This window comes from Delphinapterus leucas, chromosome 1, assembly GCF_059928025.1.
Source record: "Delphinapterus leucas isolate spDelLeu-1000000601 "Yukka" chromosome 1, BTC_Dleu_Yukka2, whole genome shotgun sequence".
Classification (NCBI taxonomy): Eukaryota; Metazoa; Chordata; class Mammalia; order Artiodactyla; family Monodontidae; genus Delphinapterus; species Delphinapterus leucas.
In genome coordinates this window covers 165,091,788-165,115,273 of record NC_143129.1, presented here as the reverse complement: position 1 = coordinate 165,115,273, position 23,486 = coordinate 165,091,788, and the positions used below count along the sequence as shown (strand labels likewise).

Here is a 23,486-nt window from a genome sequence, read left to right as displayed (position 1 = left end):
ATATCATATGATACTTGTCTTTTCTCTGTCTGACTTACTTCGCTTAGTTTGATAATGTCTAGATCCATCCATGTTGCTGCAAATGGCATTATTTTATTCTTACTATGGCTGAGTAATATTCCATTATATATATGCACCACATCTTTATCCATTCATCTGTTGATGGATACTCCAGTTGCTTCCATGTCTTGGCTATTGTAAATAGTGCTGCTATGAACACTGGGGTGTATGTATCTTTTCGAATTACAGTTTTCTCCAGATATATGCCCAGGAGTAGGATCGCTGGATCATATGGTAGCTCTATTTTTAGTTTTTTAAGAAACCTCCATAGTGGCTGCACCAGTTTACATTCCTACCAACAGTGTTGGAGGAGTCCCTTTTCTCCACACCCTCTGCAGCATTTATTATTTGTAGACTTTTTTATTTTTTTGGCTGCACAGCGTGGCTTGCAGGATTTTAGTTCCCTGACCAGGGATCGAACCCAGGGCCCCGGTAGTGAGAACACTGAGTCCTAACCACTGGACTACCAGGGAATTCCCTTGTAGACTTTTTGATGATTTTTTTTGATGTTTATAAATGCTAGCATAACTCAGGGAAGGAAAAAATAGATTGTTTCATGGACCCAGAGAAAAGCACTCAAAGTTTACTCTTCTCCTTCCTTTCTTCTTGCCACCATAGGCTTGGATAAAATTGAGTTTCTCCAGAGCCATGAGAACCAGGAGATCTACCAGAAGGCCTTTGACCTCATTGAGCACTACTTTGGCGTAGAAGATGATGATAGCAGCCTGGCTCCCCAAGTGGATGAAACGCAACAGCAGTTTATCTTCCAGCAGCCTGAGGCCCCCATGGAGGGCTTCCAGCTATAATGTCTGCCTCCGGGGAGGGGAGGGGATGGGAAGCACCACCAACCAGCGGAAAGGCAGCCCTCTGGTGGGCGGGAAACCAGCCCTCCCCACCATCAGCCACCACACACCTCTGCTGCCCTGGAAACTGTGCTCTTGACCTGCTCCGCCCCCTTCCCTGGAGGGAGCACCCTCTGGACAGACAGAACCATCTGAGGCTCACATTTGGGTTTTGTGACAAGAAGGGGACGTGTTGGGTTTTTCTTCCTTACACTAGATTTTGGCTGCACATATGTCTTTAACCCAGGAGCCCGGGGGTAGACAAAGGAGGACTGAGGTAATCAATTTTGCACCTTTTTTATTTTTATTTTTTTTTTCTTTAGTGGTGACTTCCTTCCGTTTTATCTTCCTTCATCCTTCCCAGTCCTCTGCCCTGATCTCTGTAACTCTTATCTTGGGTACTTGAGCAGATGGAATATTCCACAGGTCGGGGGTGGGAGGGGAGGGGAGAAATCCAAAACAAAGTGTTCTTGCTCGGACAGAATATTAATCTAGTATGCTTGGATTGCGTTATTTAATTTTTTTTTCTTTTGCACATTTTTCTTGTATTACAATTGCTCTTTCCCAGAGCCATGAGTTCCTGGTTTTAGGAATCCCAGCTGCCAGCATTGTCTGGGACTAGAGGCTGAGGGGGAGGTCACCATGAGACAAAGGCCCCTCCCTCCCTTAACCCCTTGCCCAGACCTCTTTAGTTTGGGAGATCCCCTTCACTCTCCTGGGGCATGTACACCAGTGGGAGTGAGGGGAGAGGAACACAGGCCTTCAGACGGGGCTTCCCATGTGTCGCTACTGATCCCATGTTTCCTACCCACCTTCCAGTGGTGCGACCCAACTTCATTTGTTTACTTGAAAATTCCCCTCAGAGTTGAGATGAACCTCTGAGGTAGCTGTATTTTCTCCTAAGCACGTGACAGAGGGCTGTGGTCCTTCCTTTCTCCTGAGGAGAAAGTCCTTGCTCTGGTGACCCATAAATTGCAGAGGAGGTTGGAGTGAGAGTGTCATGTATTGGGATAGCCAGTGGATCCCTGCCTTTGGCCTTTCTTCTTCTTCCTCTTCCGTAGTTGGATCATGTATATTTTACTTCCAAAGGAGAGAATGTCAAAAAGTTCTGTATTTTTTTATATTCTATATATTACGTAGGTCAACCTTAATTGGTCTCAAGAGGAGGAACTGTCTCTGTAATTTCTGTAAGTGGGATACTGTGAGGAAGACCAAAAAGAGATGTGGAAGCTCTCTTGCTCAGGAAGCCTGACCTTGATCCTTCTCCTCTCTGCTTGGGTTCCGGGCCACCACCAGGGACCAACCCTTAGCTCTGGAACCTTTATATAGCAGAGCAGCCTGGTCTGATTGTCCTAGTACCTGAATGGAGGGAGCAAGGATGGCCCCAGGGCCCGGTGAGGTCTACCACTCTAGTCCTTACCACTGAGCATCCTGCTTACATCAGGAAACCCAGAAAGCAGTCTGCCTCCTCAGATTCAGTCTCAAACACCTTTGTCCACATAAGTTATCACAGATGGCTGCCGTGTCTCCTATCCGAGATATTTAGCAGCCTCAGGACATTTTTTGAGAGTGATTGATGTCTTCCCTGATTGGGATCCTTGTACATGGTTTGGATTTTACCCTTCCTGTGACAGATATAATCCTAATGCCTTTTCTTTCCCCTTTGAGTAGAGCTACTGCAGTGCCTCAGTGGCTTGCCTGTGTGCTTCAATGGACTACATGTGATAGTAAAGCCCAGGTGTTGGGGATGGGGTGGAGGAAGTTGCTGGCTAAGTGTAGGCCAGTGGTGGAGCTGAAGGCACAATCTGCCCTGTCCCTGCTTCCCCACAGATGTCGGGCAGAGGTGCCCTGCTCCAAACTGTATTTTCCCTTCCCCAGGAACAATGCCATTCTTGCTCCCATTGCTACACATCCCCCTCTGGCTCAGGTGAAATCCATGCCACTCTGCTTACAGATACAACATTCAGTTGTTTTTGGCCACTGGTCTTGAATTTGCCCTCTCTTTCCAGTGTTGAGATCTAACTCCAGAGGCATTTTCTGAGAAAAGTGGTTGCAGCTGGTGGCTATCACTGAAAAGTGACACCAGTGCTGTACTGCCTAAGTGAGTCAGATGCTGCTCTGCAGGTTGGGCATGATAACTACCAACCCCACTCTCCCAGGTAGGCAAGGCGCAGGACCCTCTTCACTTGGCCTGCCGACTCCATTACAAAACCATTTTCCTACAGTTCAAAAGAAAGCCACCCCCCACCCCTTGTCCTTGTCCAAAGGGCAGAGCATTTTATTTTAGTAAGATCTACTTTGTACATCTCTAGCAATAATTAAGTCCCTGACATTGGGACCAAATTCTTATCGTGAGACATACACATCCTGCCTTCCCCAGCTGTTCCTCCCAAATCTACTTTTGCTTCAGATCTGGGCCGTGCACCAAAGAGAAGACTCTGTTGATCATGGGTTACTACTCGAAGCCTGTTTTCTACAAGGACTCCAAAGGCTGAAGTCTCCCAGGGCACGAGGACAAATTTCTCTTCAGATAAACGTGGCCTCTAGGAGCTTTCCTTTGTTAGTGTCTTCCTCAGACCGTGCTTTCCCACTGTATTCCTCTGACCCCCTTTTCAGTCAACAGGTGAAGTTCTTCCAGCCCACAGAGGCAGTAACATCATCTTTTGTGTCTCCTTCTCTCCTTTGGCCATCTTGGGAAGCAAAATATTTTTTAGCCCAGGCTTGACAGCCACTCTTCGTGGGCAGTCCCCATCTGGACTCCAGACCCTGGCCTAGGTGAAGTCAGAGCTTTCTGACAGATTTCTGAATGGATGTTACAGGGATGGAGGGGCTCCCCCACCTGCTGTAGGGAGTAGCCTGAGAAGACTTGTGTTTGGAATCTTAATACTTTGGCACATAGCTATGTCCATTTTAAGATCTCTGGTGGGTTGGAGATACTTAGGTGTGGATTAAGGGGACAAGGAGCCTTTTTCTTAGCTCAAGTGTTCAAATACTGTTTTGAACAGTGCCAGCTATTCTTTATTGCCAGCCCTTCTGGGCGTCCCACCCCCATGTCATCTTCTCTAGTATTAACAGGCTCTCGGGTCTTAGAAGCCTGCCTTCAGTTCTGAGCTATCCCCGCTGACTGACCGGCCATGGTATTGGCTGCAACCTTCTGTTAGAACCACATAGGTTCCACCCTCACCTGGCCAGCCTAGTTACTTGAGGCAGTGGGTACAAAAGACCCTTCCAAGTAACAGGTGTTGATGACTTCAGCTTTCTGGGACCCTTTGTGTTCCTCCTTACCTAGAACCTTTAGATCTACTCCTGTTTTCTTTTCCCTGGAAGCCTCTTTCCAAGAGCCCTATTTAGAGCTGAACTGCACAGATTATAGCTGCTACCACACTTAAGGAAGAGCGAAAGAAGGCTCTCAGGCACTGACCTTCATTTTCTCTTAAGCCAAACCAGTTTAATATGAAAACTCTAGCAGGATGAACTAGATTTCAATTTTCTCATGTCTGCCTGCCCTCCCCATACACTGTACAATTACCCGTTTCCAGCAAAATAGAAGGGAAGGAGATGAACGCCTAGCAGTACTTCCCCTCCACCTCCCACAGGCCCTTCTTTGAAGGCCTCAGCTCATTTGTTCAGGCCATGTCTCTTCTCCCCAAGACTCACTCAGCTTGGTATCCATCATCTTGAATATTCCTCAGTAGATTCATCTTGTGGGCTTGGCTTCTGGATTCCCAATTGAAGGCAAGGAGCCAGATTCTCCAGGTCCTTGCAGGCACTACAGGGACCCATAGGGAGAAGAGGCTGGCTGGGGACCTCAGGATTGTGTGTGCCTGTCTGCCTCCCTGGCAGGCTGGGGAAGGGTGCAAGGCTCAGTGCACTGAACCATAGGAAAGCCTCACAACCAGTAGCAACATCTTCCAAGTAGGACTATCCTAGAAATAAGTGCATTGTGAGACTGAGAAATTGCTCAGAGTAGGTTTTTTCCATAGCCGTTTTAGGATTGCACATTTTAGACCAATCTTGTCCAGTGTTTTTTCTGTCTTAACTTTTGTATTTTTCTTGTTAAGCCAACAAGCTGAGAATTTGGCCCTGCGGGGATCCATGTGGTAGGCAATAGCTGCTCTTTGGCCAAGGCCTTCATAAAGGATTCAGTCATCCCATTGGCTGTTCCCTAGACCCACCCCCAGATGAAGACCATGGTAAGGGAAGAATTTTGAGGTCAGTACAAACCAAGTAAGTCTGTTAATTAAAGCTGTTTTCCTCTGAGAGGGCATTTTGCATCAGGCCTGGGCTACATACAGAATCAAACCTGGCTGTGAATTAGAAGAGGCACCATTAAATTTGGGGCCCAGAACATCCCAGGAGAAAGGTTTGTGTAGTGTGTCATAAAGGTCATTTGGGCGCACCTCACTGCTTCTGGGCCAGCCTGACTGCTGATGTCCACATTAGCACATTCCTGAACCCCTCCGCTAAACTCTAGCCCTGCTCCCCTATGTAGGTCAGATGTTCGGCCTCTGGGTTTGGGAAGAGAAAACTCTGCCATGGCGACAATCCTCAGGCCCTGGATTTGGGTATTGGCTCTTTTAGCCAGATTTGTGGGAACTGCTTTTGATTGAACCACTAAAGAAGCAAAGGGGGTATGAGGTCGCAGTTACCCAGGACAGACCAGATGTCCCTCAAAAACAGCTTGGGTTCCCAGCTATAGACCCTAGGAAGGTGAATCAAACCTTTTCCCTTACTAGTTTTTCTTTCCAAATTTATTTGCTTTTAAGAACTATAAACTCTGGCTATTGTTTTCCATGTTCTCAGGGCCCCTGGGTAGACAGACAAAGCTTGATGATTTCAGAGCAGATACAGGCCAAGAAACCATGGCATTGAGTGTGCTGAGTCCAGACAAATGATATTTATATACACATCCAAATTTGAAGAGAAAATGTATTTCTTTAGGTTTCAAACACTGTAATAGATATAAAGCAAAAATAAAAACCTGTTGCAAAGTTCTAAATCGTGTTCTTTGGAGTGATCCTAGACTGGATTTTTTGGAAGTCACTGAAGTGAGGGTGCTTAAACTTTTGACCTAACAGTGGAATTAAGAATTGTTACAGCCTGCTTCTGCTATAAAGAATTTTTGAAATCAGCTTTATTGAAATATAACTGACGTACAGTAAATGGCACATATTTAAAATGAACAGCTTGTTAAGTGTTGACATATTTGCATCCATGAAACCATTACCACAGTCAAGAGAGTGAACATGTCCATCACCTCTAGAAGTTTCCACATGCCCCTTGGGAATCCCTCCTTTCTGCCTAACCCCCAGCAACCACTGGTGGAAGCTCTGGCTCTCACTGTGGTTTAATTTGCATTTTCTAGAGTTTCTGTAAGATTTTCACATTTCATCACCACTCCACAGCCCTTTGAGCCCAAAGTAGTTCACAAACTCCTCACTTTGGTTTAGATCAATTCCTAAAGCGGCGATTACAGACTAGCAGCCAAAAAGTTGATACAACCCCAAAAGGAGGGTTTTGGTTGGCTGACAGAGTACGTTTTAAGTTTTAATTCGTTGCCAATATTAAAAGATGTTTCTATATTTTAAAAATATCTGGCACTCCTGGGCCTGAGTTTCTGCATGAAAACAATCTGCAAGAGCTCTATTACCCATCACCATCACCACCATTCCCAACCACCACTCCCAGAGGGCTCCCTTACTCTGGCAGGCGCTAATGTTGCCATTTTCTCTTACAGCAAAGAAGAAAGTAACTTTTTAACCCATGTTTCTATCAAATTTTCTTATTCCTTGCCTGTCTGTTCTTCTCATTACCCAGCTGGCCCCTGGAGACCACCATTGACCCTTCCTGGTGCACCACTCCACCTCTCACCCCATGTATACCTTGTTATATTATGTTCTTTATCTCTGCCTAGAACACCCTCTTCCTATGGAAATCCATGAAGGCCTGATTCATATGTTACCTCCTCAAGAGATTTCCCACATGCTTTTCTGGAAATAATGAGGGCCTTGGTTTTGAGAGACTTGAATTCCAACGCTTTCTGAGCTTGAGTTCCACCTTTATACTGTTATACCAATATTGCCTCTCAGTGTTACCTGGCAGACACTGCCTAAGGGGTGGGAAAGAGCACTGCGCTGAAGTCTCTTCAACTAGGGGAAATATTTAACATCTTAAGAGCCCTAAAAAGATGCCCAGTTTGCACAACAATTTAAAACATTCTCTGCCTTCTCAGCCCCCAGACTGTTGCTAGGCTTTAGGACTAGAGTATTTAGCCAACAGTTCTTGAACGTTCAGTGAGTTGTAAGTAAATAATTTCAACACCTCATCACTAATGCTGTAATAGAACTCTGTCTAGACCCAGGGAGCTAGGACAGACTGCAGAGTACTGAAAAGGTTCTGAAGTGAACTTTGAGCTCAGTGGGCCTCAAAAGATTTTGTTTCACCAAGAAGGGAATTTTGGAAGGTAGAAAAGCACCTGCAAAAACCTGGGAAATCCTGGAGATAGTAAAAGTAGAGATGTAACAAAAAAGGCAGAGGGATTGGGCAGGATTGGCTGGAAACAGAAGCCAAACAAACCATTTAGGCATTAAATTCCAGGCACATGGGTTGATGGGTTTTATCCCATTATCTATAGACAAACAGATAAAGAATTGTGATCTTACACTTGGAGAAAAGCTTGGCTTTTTTTCCCCTTTAGCCCCAGTGCAACTGGGACTTTGTAGAGGGTGGGCCAGTCAGAAAAGGCTCAGGAATCTGCTGAGGCCAAAGTCCCCCTTGCAGGGCCCCCTCAGCACCTTTCAGAGAGGGGCTCAAGCTGGTAATGAAGATGGAAAAATAAATTACTTTCCCAAGTTATTTTGATTCATCCTCAAGGAAAGCCTACGGTGGTGGTTGTTTCTTCTGAGTAAGAGACAGGGTAGTCCAGTAGTTAAGACGGATGCCAGACTTCCTAGCTTTGAATCTGCTCTAATCAGTCAATAGCGATGTGACCTTGGTCAAGTTACCTAACCTTTGTCTTACAGTCCACAGCTGTAAATTGGCAATAACAAACAGTACAGTATTTACGAGGAACCGGGAAAGCTATTGTTCAAAAAACTATTAAAACCTTCTATTTGCATACGGAAATTGAAGCCCTGGGAGGGAAAAGAATACCGTCACATAGCAAATTAGTGAAGTTGGGACTGGAATACAGGCCTGATGCCCAGCCCAGTGTATTCTCTCCCTCGTCCTCAGGGTTCCTAGACAGTCGTAGATGTTCACAGCAGGAGGGAAGGGGTGGTGGAGGCGTACCGGAAAAAGCAGCCAGGCGCAGGGCTCTGGGAGCTGAATCATAGCTCCTTCGAGACAGAAACGAGGCTGACGTGAGTATTTGTGCAGAATGACTGGCTCCTTTCGGACCTCCTGGGTCTGCGGCTCCGAGGGCTAAAACCCTATTGCATCTTGGGAGTTGGGGTCAGCCCCGGTGCATGGAGGGAAGCGTAGTCCTTTCCCTCCCCTCCCTTCCCAGCTCACCCACCTCGGAGGCCGCCTTCGCTTCATCTTTCCCAGCAAGCCTCGCGCGAGCGCCGGCTATTGATTGGCTGCGGCGCTAGCAGGAGGCTCTGCCGGCAGCAGTTACCCAGGGTTTCCGGTACGAGGGCAGAGCGGGCGAAGCCGTCAGGGCGTCGGCGGTGAGGTGCGTACAGCGTCGGCTAGGGGTACGAAGCGAGCCGAGGGTCTGTGGTCCCAGACGCTTCTGGCCGGTGCGAGGAATCGCGCGGATTCCGTGCTAGGGCTCGGGCCGGGGGGCAGGGCTGAGGCCTGTGCGCATGCGCGCGCGGAGCGCGCGCGGCTGGAGGGCGCGCGAGGCGTGGGTGGCTGCGCGCGGGTTTGGGGGGGGAGCGGCACGTGGGGCGTGGGGGGCGGGGAGGGATCGGGAATCCAGCGTCCCGCCACGTCAGTCCCGGGCCCTGAACCTATCCTGCGCGCGGCCTGTGGTGAGGGGGCCGTGTTGTGCCGGGAAGTGGCTTCAGGAAAAAGGAGGCCGCTCCTCCCTCGCTCCTGGGCACACCAGGCGCCGGTGACGGACCGGAAACTGGGAGAACCGCTGGCTCCCTCCAGGGAATGCCTGCCGGTTTGTTTCAAGAAGCTTTGCGCGCCCGGTGTTGGGATTTCTGATCCAGGCTGCGAAGAATTTTAAAGTCTGGAAAATAGCAAGTGTGTTTGTTTCTATAGGATCTGCTCCTAACCTAACATTGCAAACCACAATGAAGAACCAAGACAAAAAGAATGGGGCTGCCAAGCAATCAAGCAACACTTCCAACCCAAAAAACACCCCGGGGCAACCGGAAGCTGGACCCGAGGGAGCCCAGGGGCGGCCCAGCCAGTCGGCTCCTGCGACGGAAGCTGAAGGCTCCACCATCCAGGCTCCAGGGAAGGCTGAGGGTGTGTGCCAGCTCTGCTTTTCCAGCGGGCAGGGGGAGGAGTTTGTGGTGCGCCGGTCCAGCTTCTGGAGTTAGAGGCCAAGGCCACTGTTTACCCAGCAAGGAGGAAATGTAGAATGAGAGGAGGACAGCGCTGGGTCTGTGCAGTCCCCACTGGCTGCTGGGGAGTTGATAGAAGCTCCCACTCTAAGCACAGGGACAGAACTCTCTTGAGAGAAGGCTCTGACAGGATCAAGTCAGGTTGGCAGTCAAATGAGACACCCAACCAGCAAATCCAGGTTGCAAACACGTCGTTCACCAGTGGGTAACTGCTGTTTATATTTGAGGCATTTCTGGGACTTTTTTTGCCCCACCAGAGAAGGAAGGATTTATTACTTGCAGCAAGTTAAGGAGAACACTTGCTTTCCCAAAGCAGTGTCTCCTCTGGAACTTTTTTTTTTTTTTTTTTTTGGCGGCGCCAGCGGCTTGCAGTATCCTAGTTCCCCAACCAGGAACTCATGCCTCCTGCAGTGGAAGCATGGAGTCCTAACCACTGGACCGCCAGGGAATTCCCTGAAACTTTTTTTTTTTTTTTTTGTGGTACGCGGACCTCTCACTGTTGTGGCCTCTCCCGTTGCGGAGCACAGGCTCTGGACGCGCAGGCTCAGCGGCCATGGCTCACGGGCCTAGCCGCCCCGCGGCATGTAGGATCTTCCTGGACCGGGGCACGAACCCGTGTCCCCTGCATCGGCAGGCGGACTCTCAACCACTGCACCACCAAGGAAGCCCCCTGAAACTTTTTTAATGGCAAGAGGTGACACTGGCAGGGAGGAGAAGGGGATGGACTGGATGTAGAGTTCCTGCTACATGATGCCACCCCTGTGTGTTGGATGGTCTATTTACTTTATTTCTTTTATACTCACAACAAGCGTGGTTGGGCAGTAGTGAGAAATAGTTACATCGTTTTACAGGGAAATAAACTGAGCCTTAGAGAAGTTAGGCAACCCAAACCAGTACGTTTGGGCCTGAAAACTCCCAACCAGTGGCATAACCATCTTATTTCTCTCTCTGCCCCCCATCCTCTCCTGCTGAAGGAGCACAAGCCAAAACCGCTCAGTCTGGGGCCCTCCAGGATGTCTCTGAGGAGCTGAGCCGCCAGCTGGAAGACATCCTCAGTACATACTGTGTTGACAACAGTCAGGGGGGCCCAGGCGAGGATGGGGCACAGGGTGAGCCTGCTGAACCCGAAGATGCAGAGAAGTCCAGGACCTATGCCTCGAGGAATGGGGAGCCCGAGCCAGAGACCCCAGTAGTCAATGGTGAGAAAGAGACTTCCAAGGGGGAGCCGGGCACAGACGAGAGCCGGGCAAGTGACGAGGTCGTAGACCGAGACCACCGAAGGCCACAGGAGAAGAAGAAAGCCAAGGGTCTGGGTGAGCAGAGGGCAGCTGCTTGTGAGGCTGGTGAGGGGAGGGAGTTTGGACCTGACATCCTGGGCTAGCCTGCTCTGCCAGGATTCAGAGGAAACCCTACTTCCAGAACTGTCAAACTACGTCATTTAATCAAAGCCGGGACAGTGGTGCCATAGATAGAGGTGTACAGGTTGTTCACTGCACAAGGGCTTCTGGCCTTGGGAGCAAGCAGGAACCGAGGTCCAACCTGCTCTCTTTGAGAGATGGAAAGCAGGAGTCCTGAGTCGGCAGTCCTGTGCCGACCAGCACCATTTCTAATTTGCTGTGTGACCTTGGGCAAGACGTTTCTCCTCTCTGGTCCTTAGTTTTCACTCCTCTGCACAGTAAGAGAATTGGACTAGACCAGGGTTGAAAATTCAAATAAACCAAGCTAGCCAGAGGGCCCCATGAGACCAAGAGAATGCCCCCTTTATCCAAAAGCTTGACTGCCACCTGGTCCCAGTGAGTTGATAGCATGTAAAACCTGTAGCTGGCTTTTTTTTTTTTAAGCCAGAAATCTAGAGTTACTATGTGAAATCTCTAGATTTTAATAGTTGGCAACTAATACGATAGGAGCCAAACAGAACCCATCTGTGGGTTGGATTTGTTTTGGCCTGTGTGCCCATGATTTGCATTCTCTGCATTGATCTCTCAGAGCCTCCCGGGGTTGACACTTCAGGAGCCTGGCACAGTGCTATGTACGGTGGCCCTCTCTTTGACTCAGGCACAGGCATGGGGGAGTCACTTGGGTGGGGATGGAGGGTTAGTGTGTGTCAGAGAATCAAAGGTGGTATTACACCCATGTCTTAGTCGCTACTCCCCCACCCCCCCACCTGTTGCCCTAATTTAAAGGGTTTTTTTTTTAGTTATTTTAATCTTAGGATCAAATATTGAAAGCTATATTTATTAATTGGGGAGGATAGTCATTTTAAAGTGTACTCTTGTCTGCCTCTGTTGACTGGAGTGCAGTGTTCTTAAGGAGACCTGTTCCTTTTGCATCTTTCCTCTTTGAGAAGGGCCTTCCTTGCATTGAAACAGCACTGACTTCACAGGTGGGACACCTTTCTTTCACCTGTAGGTAGAGTAGGCAGTTTTTCTCCCATTCGTGGTGCTCACCACGGGGATTTGACAGAGACTCAGTCATTCATTTAATTAGTATTTATTGAGCATGTCCTCTGTGATGGGTGCTGGAGAATAGGGGAGGGCTACCTTAAGGCAGAAGAGTGGGCCCAGACCTGAAGGGGGGCCCCCAGAGAAGGGGGTACATGCCTTTGCTCCCTGTGCTTTGCAGGAAAGGAGATCACGTTACTGATGCAGACGTTGAACACGCTGAGTACCCCAGAGGAGAAGCTCGCGGCTCTGTGCAAGAAGTATGCTGAGCTGGTCAGTTCTCCCCATTCTCCTCGTACCCTCCCTGCCCTGGGAGGTCAGCACATTTTTAATTACTCTGAGTCGCATTGTATTTCTCCTGTACAGTGCTGAATAGGCTCATGGGAGGGGACCTGAGCTGAGAGAGGACAGGGTCTGAGGAAGAGGTGAGGGTCTGTGAAGCCAGGGAGCCAGAAGGATTATCTGTCGATAATGAAAAGGCCACCTTGACTCTAGGAATCATGTTGAGGAGAGAAATGGTGAACCAGGGTCTGTTGCTGAGTATAAGGAGGTGGGTAGCAGGTGGGCTCATCTGAGGGCATGGGTGTCCCAAGAGTTGGGGGAATGTCATGGTCTGAGAGTCTTGCGAGCTTTGAATCTGCAGTCAAAGCTCAGAGAGAAACCGGCACCTGCTGGCTGTGCACCTCTGCTTGTCCTTAGCGTCCATTTCTGTATCCTTGAGCTGGGGCCCTTGGGGTTATTGGGGGCAGTGTGTGAAGCACCCTTATAGTGTCCGGCCTGAGCTGTGGTGGCTAGAGTCGGGTCAGCTCAGGAGACCCTGGGTCCCCACGGGGCTCTTACGTGCCGTCCCCATCCCCATTACCAGCTGGAGGAGCACCGGAACTCCCAGAAGCAGATGAAGCTCCTGCAGAAGAAGCAGAGCCAGCTGGTGCAGGAGAAGGACCACCTGCGTGGCGAGCACAGCAAGGCTGTCCTGGCCCGCAGCAAGCTCGAGAGCCTGTGCCGAGAGCTGCAGCGCCACAACCGTTCCCTCAAGGTGGGCCAGCCGCTTTCCCTGACCTCACTTGTCTTTGGTGGCTTTCCCCCTAAAAGCAGCACAGGCTTTCGGCATAGAAGGAGATTTCCCCAATGATGCCGTACTTTAGAGAGCTACTTGTAACCACTTGACATGCACTTGTATTAGATGAGATAAAGGCTAAGGTGTTGAAGGAACCTGGATGCAGGGCTTTAGGTTTCTCCATCCCATAGCAGTCCCAGGTGAGCAGCTGGAGGGTGGAGAGGGTCATCAGTCTGGAGTGCTGGGGCCTTTCTCCAACCTCTGCTTCTCCTAGGGTGGGGTCAGCCTGGTTAAGGCCTGGTCATTACTGTGATCTCCAGATAGCTTTTGTATATATATCCTTTATATTTCTTTAAAAATTTGCATTAGTAAATATATTTTGCAACGTGTTTTTCTCAATTGTATTTTATTTTTTAAAACATTACAAATTTAATATAAATGTGATGTAAAAGATACAAAGGTGACAAAAGTCTAACAAATCAAAGGTAATTGTTGCCCACCCTCCTTGACCCCGGTCCCGGTCCCAGCAGAAACTAATGGGAAGTAAACCTACTTATATGTAAGTCTAAGTGCAGCCTTCTGACTTTCCTGTCTACATATAAAAGCTTACGTAAAGTATTTTTAATGAAATTATTATACATGTATTATTTCATAGCCTATTCCATTTTCTCACTTTACACAATGCCTTATCTTTCCCTATCAGTTTTATAAGCCTCTCTCATTCTTTTTAACAGCATCATTGTATGGATATGCTGCATCTGATCAGTACCCTAGTTAATGTGTTTTGTGTCGTTTCCAATTTTTCACTGTTACATGTATAGCGCTACAGTGAAAATTCTTGTTATATATATCCCTGGCTAATTACATGGAATTTATCCATAGGATAAATCTCAGAAGTGAAATGTCTGGGTCAAAGAATATGCAAATTTTAATAGATTTTGCCAGATCGCCTTCCCACCAACAGTGTCTGAGTGCCTAACTCTGCACAGCCCTGCCAACCCTGGGAATTACTAAATTTTAACTACTTGGTCAGGGGAGAGGGGGTGGGTCAGAGATAGAAGCATATTAAACTGAGACAAATAGGTCTTCCAAACCCTGTTCTGAGGCCTGGAAGAGTAGGCCTGAGGAAATCCAGATTTCTTTAGAAAGGCACTTACGTGTAAGCCTGCATTTTTCTAGGGAGTCTCTGGCTCGATGTCACCCGATATACAGAGGGGTCCATTAGGAGCCCCCATTGCATGACCTCTTGGATCCTGGCTACTCCTCACTTGGAAAGCAGGGAGGGCTACTGGGAGAGAACATACCTGAACTGGTGGGGGAGCCCTGTGAGTCTGGCCAGGGGACAGTGGATGATGGAGCTGGGGCTGACTTCTCTGCCCAGGAAGAAGGCGTGCAGCGGGCCCGGGAGGAGGAGGAGAAACGCAAGGAGGTGACCTCGCACTTCCAGGTGACACTGAATGACATCCAGCTGCAGATGGAACAGCACAACGAGCGCAATTCCAAGCTGCGCCAGGAGAACGTGGAGCTGGCTGAGAGGCTCAAGAAGCTGATTGAGCAGTACGAGCTACGGGAGGAGGTGAGGGGTCGCCAGGGGACTGTGGGTTCTGGGTGGATGCCGGTGCCAGGCAGCGCTTTCTAGGCTTCATCCCTTCCCCCATTCTCCCTCCTTTCCTCGGGAGGGGAGTGATGTTGTACATCCTCATGTAGATGAGGGCTGAGGTGTTGAGAAGAGACTCGCCTGTGGCCACACAATCGCAGGTCCACAGCACCTCGTCCTAAACAGTGGGGCCAGGTGTCTTTTGGAATTAGAACTGTCCACGTTTTAGACTAGAGTTATGTTCATGGACTGGGTATTACGTAGCACCCCCAGCAGGGCCTTGTGGCAGCACCCCCAAATCAGACACGTTAACGCTTATGCAATAAAACTTCTGAGTATTCTCGCCTAGGTTTATAATTAACCTTACAATGCTTATTAGCCTTACAAGTTTATCTCCTTGGTTAGGGCAATTTCAGTTTTCAGAGTATTTTAGAATTTGAGGAGCTGGAACTGTGTTCAGTGATCGACTCTAGGGGCTGTGTCCTCTGATTACTTGCTGCTCTGCTGCCCCTGCCACTTGAAAGGGCAGGATATCACTCCCTTGGCTGGTGTTGGTTGCTGTCCCAGGCGCTCAGATCCCTCTCTTTGGGTCCCCACACGCCAGTCACTTGGCGTTCTGGGCTTCTGTTTCTTAAATGTTGTGAACAGGGAGATTGGCAGCTACCTTACAGGGCTGGACCAGGCCCCTTCCTAGACCGTGGGGTGTGGTGGTGGGTGGGGTGGGCAAGACCCTGCCCTCTTGGGCTCACAGTCCAGTGTAGTGATCACGTGTGCAGGGCCTGGAGGGGCCTTCCCTGACCCACCTCTTTTCCTGTGCTTCATCCTCTGGGATGAAGGCTGGTTTGAGAGGAGTTGGTTTGGTTCTTGTCCCTCAGCGCTGAGAGACATGGAGCCTTCCTGAGCCACCAGAGTGAGGCACCTACTTCAAGCAGCTGAGGCCCCTCTTCCTCTTCCCTCTCCTTTCCCCCTGGTTCTCTCTGTGGGAGTGGAGGTGCACCCCGTCCCCAGTCAGATTCAGGCACTCCCATCCTGCCCCACAAGCCTCCCAACCGTAGATCACAGGTGACTGAAATTCATCATGTCTCAAACTAGACATGTCTCGAAGCCACCTTCTCTTCCCCCATCCAAAAAATATATCCCATTCTCCACCTCCCTGTTTTCAGTTGCTTTGACCTTTGAGGTAGCACTCACGTTCATCACCTTCTCTCCGTCACTGTTTTCTCACCTGGTCCCAGTTCCCGGGGCTCCTCCAGCAGTCAGGACAGCCATTCCTTGGGATCCACACATCTGATCTTCACCTACAGATACAGCAGATCTCTGCCAACTGAGCTAAGCTGTTACGTTGGTAGAGAAGTCGTGTTTGCCCTTTCTTCTCATTTACAAGGGAGTTGGGCTCCAGAAGTAAGGGTTCTCAGTCCAATGGAGTACGTAATCTTTCTTAAGGCTAGAGATTGGAGTGTATTTATTACTTGGCTTCCTGGGAGCTGATCTCATCCTTAAACCCCTGTGCTCACTCTAGAGTGACTCAGTGGGAAAGACACAAGGTAAGGTTGGGCAATAGACCTTCCAGGGACTTGGGGCCCACATCCTATGGGACACGTGGGAGTCCAGCGTGTCAGACTGAGGTGGCAGGCTGGCAGTGCCCTGGTCTCTGCACATGGGGCATCCCTGCAGCCACTGGGCCTCCCTGAGAAAGGGAGCTCCTGACAGATGGACCCCTCTCATGATGCTTTCCTGCAGCACATTGACAAAGTCTTCAAACACAAGGACCTACAGCAGCAGCTGGTGGACGCCAAGCTCCAGCAGGCCCAGGAGATGCTGAAGGAGGCAGAGGAGAGGCACCAGCGGGAGAAGGATTTTGTGAGGCTCAGGCCCCAGGGGTGGGGGTCTGGGAGGAGGCAGGTTGGGTTCTGGCTCAGCTTATAGTCAAGTTTGTACGGGAGAGGTTGCTGTCTGGTCAGACCAGGGCACTGCTTCCTCAGACACCAGTCTGAGAGCAGGAAGCCTTGTTGGGTTATGGTGCGTGTGGCGAAGAAAATCCAGACGTAGCCTCTGGGGGCTTCTGATGGGATCTGGGGTCCTGTCTCGGAAATAGCTCCTCAAAGAGGCTGTGGAGTCGCAGAGGATGTGCGAGCTGATGAAGCAGCAGGAGACCCACCTGAAACAGCAGGTGAGACTGTGTAGCCTCCCCCTGTGCCTTCGTGGTCCCCACGCTGAGCCCCATCCTGCGGGGAGGGAAATGGAACCCTCATTCTAGGACCACCTTGACTCCTGTGTGACCTTCCTAAGACTTTGTTCTCCCCGGACCCTCCCAGCACCTGTGTGGTGGTGACCAGGTGGCTAGGTGAGCTCGAAGTACTCGGCTCCTAGTCAGAATTGTTGTGCTGCTTTTGAGGAGGTGGGGACAGAATGGGTGATTTCAGTTACATTAGTTAGACTTCATTCTGGAAGAAAAGTTTGGAAACAAACATAAAAGAAAATACAAGTCACCGCCAAATCCTACTTTTTAGGCTTAACATTTTAGATTATATCCTTCCAAATACATGGTTTTTGTTTTAAAGAAAACTGGTATCTCAAGAGAGTTGTTGGGTCAGAGGGCCAAGGGTGAGTCTGAGTGTGTTGACCAGAAGTGCCCTCCAGAGAAACCCAGTCTTACTTGTGGGCTTCTTTCTCACCCAGCTTGCCCTATACACGGAGAAGTTTGAAGAGTTCCAGAACACTCTTTCCAAAAGCAGTGAGGTGTTCACCACGTTCAAACAGGAGATGGAAAAGGTAACAGTGGTCCAGACTGGGTGTGGCTGCAGGGGCATAAGCAGCTTCATTCAGAGTTGAACACTGGGCCTGCCTTCAGGAAGCCCCCTCCCTGGACTGCTTCACGGGGAGCTGTTTACAGTAATAGTGTGATTGAGACCATAAGTAGGGTCTGGGTGGGCTGTATTTAACTGGAGACACCCTGGGGTGGCACAGAGGGCACTGACTGCGCCCAGTAACACCTTGCCCCCTTGGGATCGTTCCCCACTTTGGAGACACAGATGCACAGACAGCCTGGACCCCTGACCATTTCCTTTTATGTGTCACATAACCCAGATGACTAAGAAGATCAAGAAGCTGGAAAAAGAAACCACCATGTACCGGTCCCGGTGGGAGAGCAGCAACAAGGCCTTGCTTGAGATGGCCGAGGAGGTGGGCTGAGTGTGACCTGCATCTGGGCTGGGGGTGTGCGGCTCTTGAGTACTGGGCCCTTTCCTGTACATTGTACCGAGAAGTGATGCAGCTGCCATGAGGTGGAGCTGGGATTCACATACATGTCCATCCAAGTCCAAAGGCACTGTTGGCTGTCCCCCCGAGGGAGGTGGTGAGCTTAGTGATAGGTCTGTAGGGGAAGCAAAGAGAGCAGATGGAAGAAAGGAGGAAAGGAGCAGAAAAAACAAGGGGTGCCAGTGATGCGCATAGCTTGCATGCAGCTGCAGAACTGCCCAGATAATTTGATTTTGTGGCTTGAGATGTAGGAGGAGAAAATAACTAATTGACGGAGAGGCTGCTGTGTGCCAGACCCTGCTGAGTGTTTAGATGTGCCAGTTCATTGAGCTCTCTTGAGATCTGTGAGGGTGACATTAGTAGTCCAGTTTAACAGATAAGGCAGTAGGCTCAAAAGCCAAGTACTTTGCTAAGGCCATCTGGTGGATAAACAGAGGAATCCATTGTTTCCAAGCCATGCCCCTTCTCTACACCACACTGCCCCCAACCGACAGCCAAGTCTCAGCATAAACCAGGGCTGTTTACTTGAAAGCGGCCAGCTTTTTTACTCTGATCGGTGCCCAGCGTTGTTAAAGTGTGAATGTTTTCTACCAAGTGGCAGTGTTGGGTGGGGCGTTGATGACATGGAACTGAAGGCCCTATGTCTCTCCCTAGAAAACACTCCGAGACAAAGAGCTGGAGGGCCTGCAGGTCAAAATACAGCGGCTGGAGAAGCTGTGTCGGGCACTGCAGTCAGAGCGCAATGACCTGAACAAGAGGGTGCAGGACCTAAGTGCTGGAGGCCAGGCTTCCCTCACTGACAGCGGCCCTGAGCGAAGGCCAGAGGCTGCCAATACCTCCAAGGAACAGGGTGGCGAGGGGCCCAGGGTCCAAGCACCTAGCTCCCCAAGGGTCACAGAAGCTCCTTGCTGCCCCGGAGCACCGAGCATGGAAGCATCAGGCCAAACTGGGCCCCAGGAACCCGCCTCCATCACTGCCTAGGGAGCTGGGAAGGGAGCGAGCAGCCCAGCCAGGCCTGGCCCATGTGAGGCTCCCACCGCTGAGGCCCAGGGTGCTGTGACCTGGCTGCCATCTGACTCTTTGCAGTTTTGGATTTTGTGGGTCAGTTTTACGTACATATGGCATATGTGCAAGGCCTCATACATTTATATCTGTAAGTGTAAAACGGGCTTGCATCAGAGGTGGGGGTGTGTACAGATGAAGTCAGTGGCTCTTCTGTGAGCTGTAGAGTCTTAAAGCGGAGTTGTCGTCTGTGGCTGCCGTCACAGTAAGCTGGCAGGAGAAGTGATGTGAGCGTTTCCCTGCCCAATTTGAGGCTCAGCCCCTCCCTCCCTGCTACCTTCAGGGTTCATGACAGGTGACACACCCAGGCCATGACTGTGTTCTCCTGTTAGTGGGACTTGGGCAGCTCTGGCTCTCCTAGCTCTCCTGGAAGCTCCTTGCTTCTCTTAACCTGGAAAAGGGGTCGCCAGGCAGAGCATTGACAAGGCACTCAGAGCCAGTGATCAGACTGCTTCCCTACCTAGGACAAGGGACCTGGAGCATGTTCTGTGCGGGATGATGTGCTGGTAGGGAGCCCCTCAGCTTTCCCTGCGCTCCGGTAGTGCCAGGACCAGGCCAATGATGCTTCGCAGTAGCCTTATCATTCACAGGTGCCTCTGTAGCCTGCACAAATGATTGACAAGAGATCACCAAAAGGATTCTTTCTGAAGGTTTTTGGGTTTTGTTCTGTTTGCTTTGGTTTTGTTTCGGTTTTGCACATGACAGTGTTTGCTTTGAGGATCTTCTGAGGAAGAAGGGGTGCTGTTGGTGGTGGTGCCTGGGTTCCTGGCCTCCAGTGCCCCACCCCCTCACCACCCCACCTGGCACCTTTGCCATGTTGGTGCTCAGGATTCCTGCTTGATGAAGTCAGATTGTTTGTTTATAGTGAGCGAAAGGAAAGGGCTTCTGGTGGCCTTGTCACAAGCTTACAGTCCTGGGAGGCCACTGCTGATGCCACCGCCGCTGTCTCCGTGCGGCAGTTGCTGGGCCCCGGGTCCGACTGTCCCTTTGGCTTCATGAGTCTGTTTCTGCTTCCTGCACCCACACCACCAGTGTGCATTCTTTTGAGGTTTGCCGTGATTTTGTTGCCCAAGTAGTATGAGCTGTGATATGTCCCCCTTGACATCCCATTTCTTCCTGTGTGGGAGCCCCCAGCTCTTATCTGACAGCTGATGGGTAAGAATGAGACTCAGCCACTGACTGAGCCCCAGCCGTCCACAGAATGGCTGCAGACAGTTGCGTCTGTTTTCCTCTCTAACCCCACTCCCACCCCTCATACATGCTACTCTATACTCTGAAAGTCCTGCTGGTGGCAAACTTGCCAGTGTATTAGTCAGTCTTTGTACAGAACAATGTTCTGGAACAGCAGAATGAGTCTTGGGTCAGGAAGCAGGGCTACGCTGCGTTTGGGGTCCTATAACCCCATCTCCAGCTGGGCCTCAGCTTCAGTATAGCTGAGGGAGCCACAGACCAAGATGGATCGGAGGGTTGAGTTTTTGCTTCTTGCTGTATTTCCTTGAAGTTAATTCATTATCTTATAAGTCCCTTCATCTTCCACAAATAGCCCGCTCTTTTCAGCCCTTAACTTAAATCCCTCAGATAATTAGGTTCATGAAGAGTGCTAAGTACTCCTGAATTATGTTAGGACTTAGACCAGAGATGGCAAATGAATGGCACAGCATTTCTCCTCTTCCCCCCATGGTAGGTACCACTAATCTGCTTCGGAGTATTCCCTGCTAAATCCCTGGCATATCATTTCTCAAGATTCCCCCAGCAACCAGTATGAGTGTTGAGACCTATTTGCCATCCCTGGCTGAGATACTGCTCTGCTGAGGAACATAAGAGCTGCCAACCCCATACGGGGTTTGCTGAGCTAAGGAAGTACAGAGAAGAGACAGAAGTTTCTGCCTGCCCCCTTCAAAACGAGCAGGAAGGCCTGCAGTGACCCACATGATTGCCTGCCCCACTTCAGCTACCTCTTAAAGCCCATAGTGTTGGTGGGGAGGGGACTGTTGGAGCCCAGTGTGGTGTGGGAAATTATAGCCCTCAGAAACCAAGTCTAGCTGCTGAGGATCTACAGTGAGCAAGGTGGCCCCAGCAGTGCAGGGTAGAACCTCTGCTCTCACCTCCAGCCACCTGTCTCTAGGCATCCAGGCTAGGCTATAATTGGGGACCCCATTCTTCTTCCTGTTCGTTGACCAAATCTTAACCTATCACTACAGCTGCTCTGCTTGCTCTGCTTCCCAAAGTCAGCCCAGGTTTCTGGGTGCTGCCCACACCGGCCAGGGTCCTGGGCCAGATGAAGAGGTGACTTATCCATGAGTGAAGAACAGTTCCTTCCTCCCTGGGGCAGGTCTCATGCCCATGACCTCAGTTTTAGGACCAAGAGCTGTGTTGGTTTCTTAGATCGCTAGCTTTTCCTCCAGGGGACCACAGCAGGTGATGCTCTGCTGACAGTAATTTGTGCTCAGGGTCTTGTCCAGCTGAGAGCTTCATGTACACCAGATTCTGAGAGGTGTCAGCAGCACTTTTAAAAAATTTTGTTTTCCATGAGGTTTTTGGACCATGGGCTGCGCTCAGGCACTTTCTGTAAGAGAATGTTATGTCTGTAAAAATGGTTATTTCCCCTCCTCCACCCCCACCCTGGTGGCCCTTCGGAGGGCTGACCAAAAGGCCAGTGGAGCTGCCCTGGTGTCTATGGGGGAGGGCCGAGGCCTGCTGAGTTGGTTCTCCAGCTGCTGCTCCAGCCCTCCCACCTTGCACAGCACAGAGGAGGTCATCCTAGGGACATCCAGGCACCCGCCTGGGGGAAGGGTGCTGCCTTCTGTCCCTGTAACTGCTTCCCTTATGGCCCAACCTGGCTGTCCAGATTTGTTTGAAGCTGTGCTGACAGCTTTTTTTGTCTCTGTTTGGTATTCACAACAGCCAGGGACTTGATTTTGATGTATTTTAAAACCACATTAAATAAAGAGTCTGTTGCCTTAACTTTTTTCTCTCCTGACCTTCGTGGTCATTTGCTGCTTTTGGATCCACCCAGCCACACTGATGTGTCCACAGCTGCTACGAAGTCTCTGGCTCTGCCTTCCAACAGTCACCGCAGGCTCAGGACACTAGCAAATACACTTCAGCTGCCTGAGTGGAGCCCTTGGCAAAGTTGGTGTGCTGCTCATCATATATATATGATTTTTCTCAATCAAAAGTTGTCCCTGTCAAAACAAGAATTGTCCTTGTTCCCTGAGGGTTTACAGGCTAGTGACGGGGAAAGGTGGTTTTAGGTACAGAAAGGTTGGTTGTGATATGGGAGCATGGGAGAGGTCCTGTTCCCTTCAGCAAGGGGATAGAATTGGATCCTGGAAGGGCCTTAGGACCCAAAGGGCAAGTGGAAGTTTGACATTTAGTGAGGAAGTGGTTGACAATGCAGGTGCACAGGAGGTTGGTGGGAGATGAGGCAGGGGCCAAATCACGAGCCTGTGTGCCAGGTTAAGGAATTCGTGCTAGATCCAGGAGACACGGGCAACCGCCTAAGTTGTTTAGATAGGAAATCGGTCGAGTCCATGAGGAAGACAAAAAGCAAGGAGACCAGAGAGTTGGGCATAGGCCAATGGGGGCCCAAATTAAGATGAGGGGACACTGTCATCACTGCCACTGGGGGCTGTCTGCCATGCATAGCATCCTTTTGGCACTGGCCCACCCAAGGGAATACACAGGAACCTCCAGGTTCCTTTGATTCCTTTCCTTGGCATTCCATGACAAGACCCAAACTGCACGTAGTCCTTAAGAATGGGCTGTTTCTAACTCCCGTTCACCCACCCCAAGTCTAGGTGTAAAAGTTGAGACTCCTATAAGGGAGACATCCTACTGGTGGCCTCACCCAGCACCCTGTTCTCTGCCCTCCCTGGGCTGATCTGGCTCAAAGGATTATATATGAATGCCCCCCAAATGGCAGAGGCAAGCTGCCTTTCCCTCCAGGCCTCCACAGGCAGGTATTTCCACGCTGGCTGTGACAACCCCCACAAAACCTCTGCCCCTTCAGGCCAGGATCCTAATGGGTTGATGTGTTTCTGTGCTGGCCACATGGGTTGGTTCCAGTTAAATATCTTTTGGAGGGGGTCCAGGGAGACTGCCACAATTCTTGGAGCTCCAGATTAAAGCAGCTCTGAGAATAACTTCACCCTAGAGGTGCTCCTGGACTCTCTGCCACTTTCCTGGAGGAGCCTTTGTGCCACTCTCTAGCAGCCCTGGTAGGGGAGGAGAGGGACTTCCAGCTGTCCCCTCTGCCTACCTACGCAGACCCCTCCCTCAGACCCCTGGTTGTGGAAGTCCCAAAGTAATGTCTCCCCTTCTGGAGCAGTCTAGGTGTTGGAAGCATCTGGGAAGGAGCCCTGTTCAGGTGCCTTTGGAAAGAGTGCCCAGCCCTCTGGAACTCGGGGAGGCCCGGCCCCAGGGAGGCTCTGCTCCTGCCCAGTGGGAGGGGAAGGTAGGTAGGGTCACTGTGCGCTGGCCCCGGGGCAGTTATCTGAGACTACAGGGCAGCCTCCTGTTGCATCAGATGCTTCTCTGGGGACCTGAGCTGGGTGCTTCTGCCAGGTCTTTTGTTAGCTGCCCCATTGGTCTGGCCTCCTGGGGCGGCACCAGCAGTGCTGGGTCAGCCTCCCATCAGGCACGTAA

At 50.4% G+C, this 23,486-nt stretch overlaps 2 protein-coding genes across 4 annotated transcripts in view; both read left to right on the top strand.

Annotated features, from left to right (window-relative positions):
- The window catches only part of KPNA6 (karyopherin subunit alpha 6), a 49,475-nt gene extending 43,580 nt beyond the window's left edge, over positions 1-5,895 (top strand). The window contains exon 14 of the mRNA XM_022575075.3: positions 679-5,895. Coding sequence (XP_022430783.1) covers positions 679-866 — 188 coding nt within the window. The 3' untranslated portion in view covers positions 867-5,895. The remainder of the gene's footprint in view (positions 1-678) is intronic.
- A 2,577-nt stretch (positions 5,896-8,472) lies between these two features.
- TXLNA (taxilin alpha) lies at positions 8,473-21,803 on the top strand. 3 transcript variants are annotated; one of them, XM_022575084.3, is made up of 11 exons: positions 8,473-8,577; positions 9,117-9,326; positions 10,399-10,737; positions 12,047-12,138; positions 12,731-12,901; positions 14,304-14,498; positions 16,260-16,379; positions 16,615-16,689; positions 17,199-17,291; positions 17,607-17,702; positions 18,432-21,803. In XM_022575084.3, exons 2-11 carry the CDS (start codon positions 9,149-9,151, stop codon positions 18,756-18,758), a joined length of 1,686 nt encoding a protein of 561 aa, XP_022430792.1. In that variant the 5' UTR covers positions 8,473-8,577; positions 9,117-9,148; the 3' UTR covers positions 18,759-21,803. The 3 variants fall into 3 exon arrangements, with proteins under 3 accessions (XP_022430792.1, XP_089753162.1, XP_089753156.1); XM_089897036.1 differs by having other exon boundaries at positions 8,522-8,599; XM_089897030.1 differs by lacking the exon at positions 8,473-8,577 and adding an exon at positions 8,629-8,644.
- The last annotated feature ends 1,683 nt before the right edge of the window (positions 21,804-23,486 follow it).

Bases quoted from the DNA above. Each gene is read 5' to 3' on its own strand.
- TXLNA (XM_022575084.3), top strand. From the start codon at position 9,149: ATGAAGAACCAAGACAAAAAGAATGGGGCTGCCAAGCAATCAAGCAAC. The intron at 9,327-10,398 runs GTGTGTGCCAGC...CTCCTGCTGAAG, and splicing joins GGCTCCAGGGAAGGCTGAGG to GAGCACAAGCCAAAACCGCT. The intron at 17,292-17,606 runs GTAACAGTGGTC...CACATAACCCAG, and splicing joins TCAAACAGGAGATGGAAAAG to ATGACTAAGAAGATCAAGAA.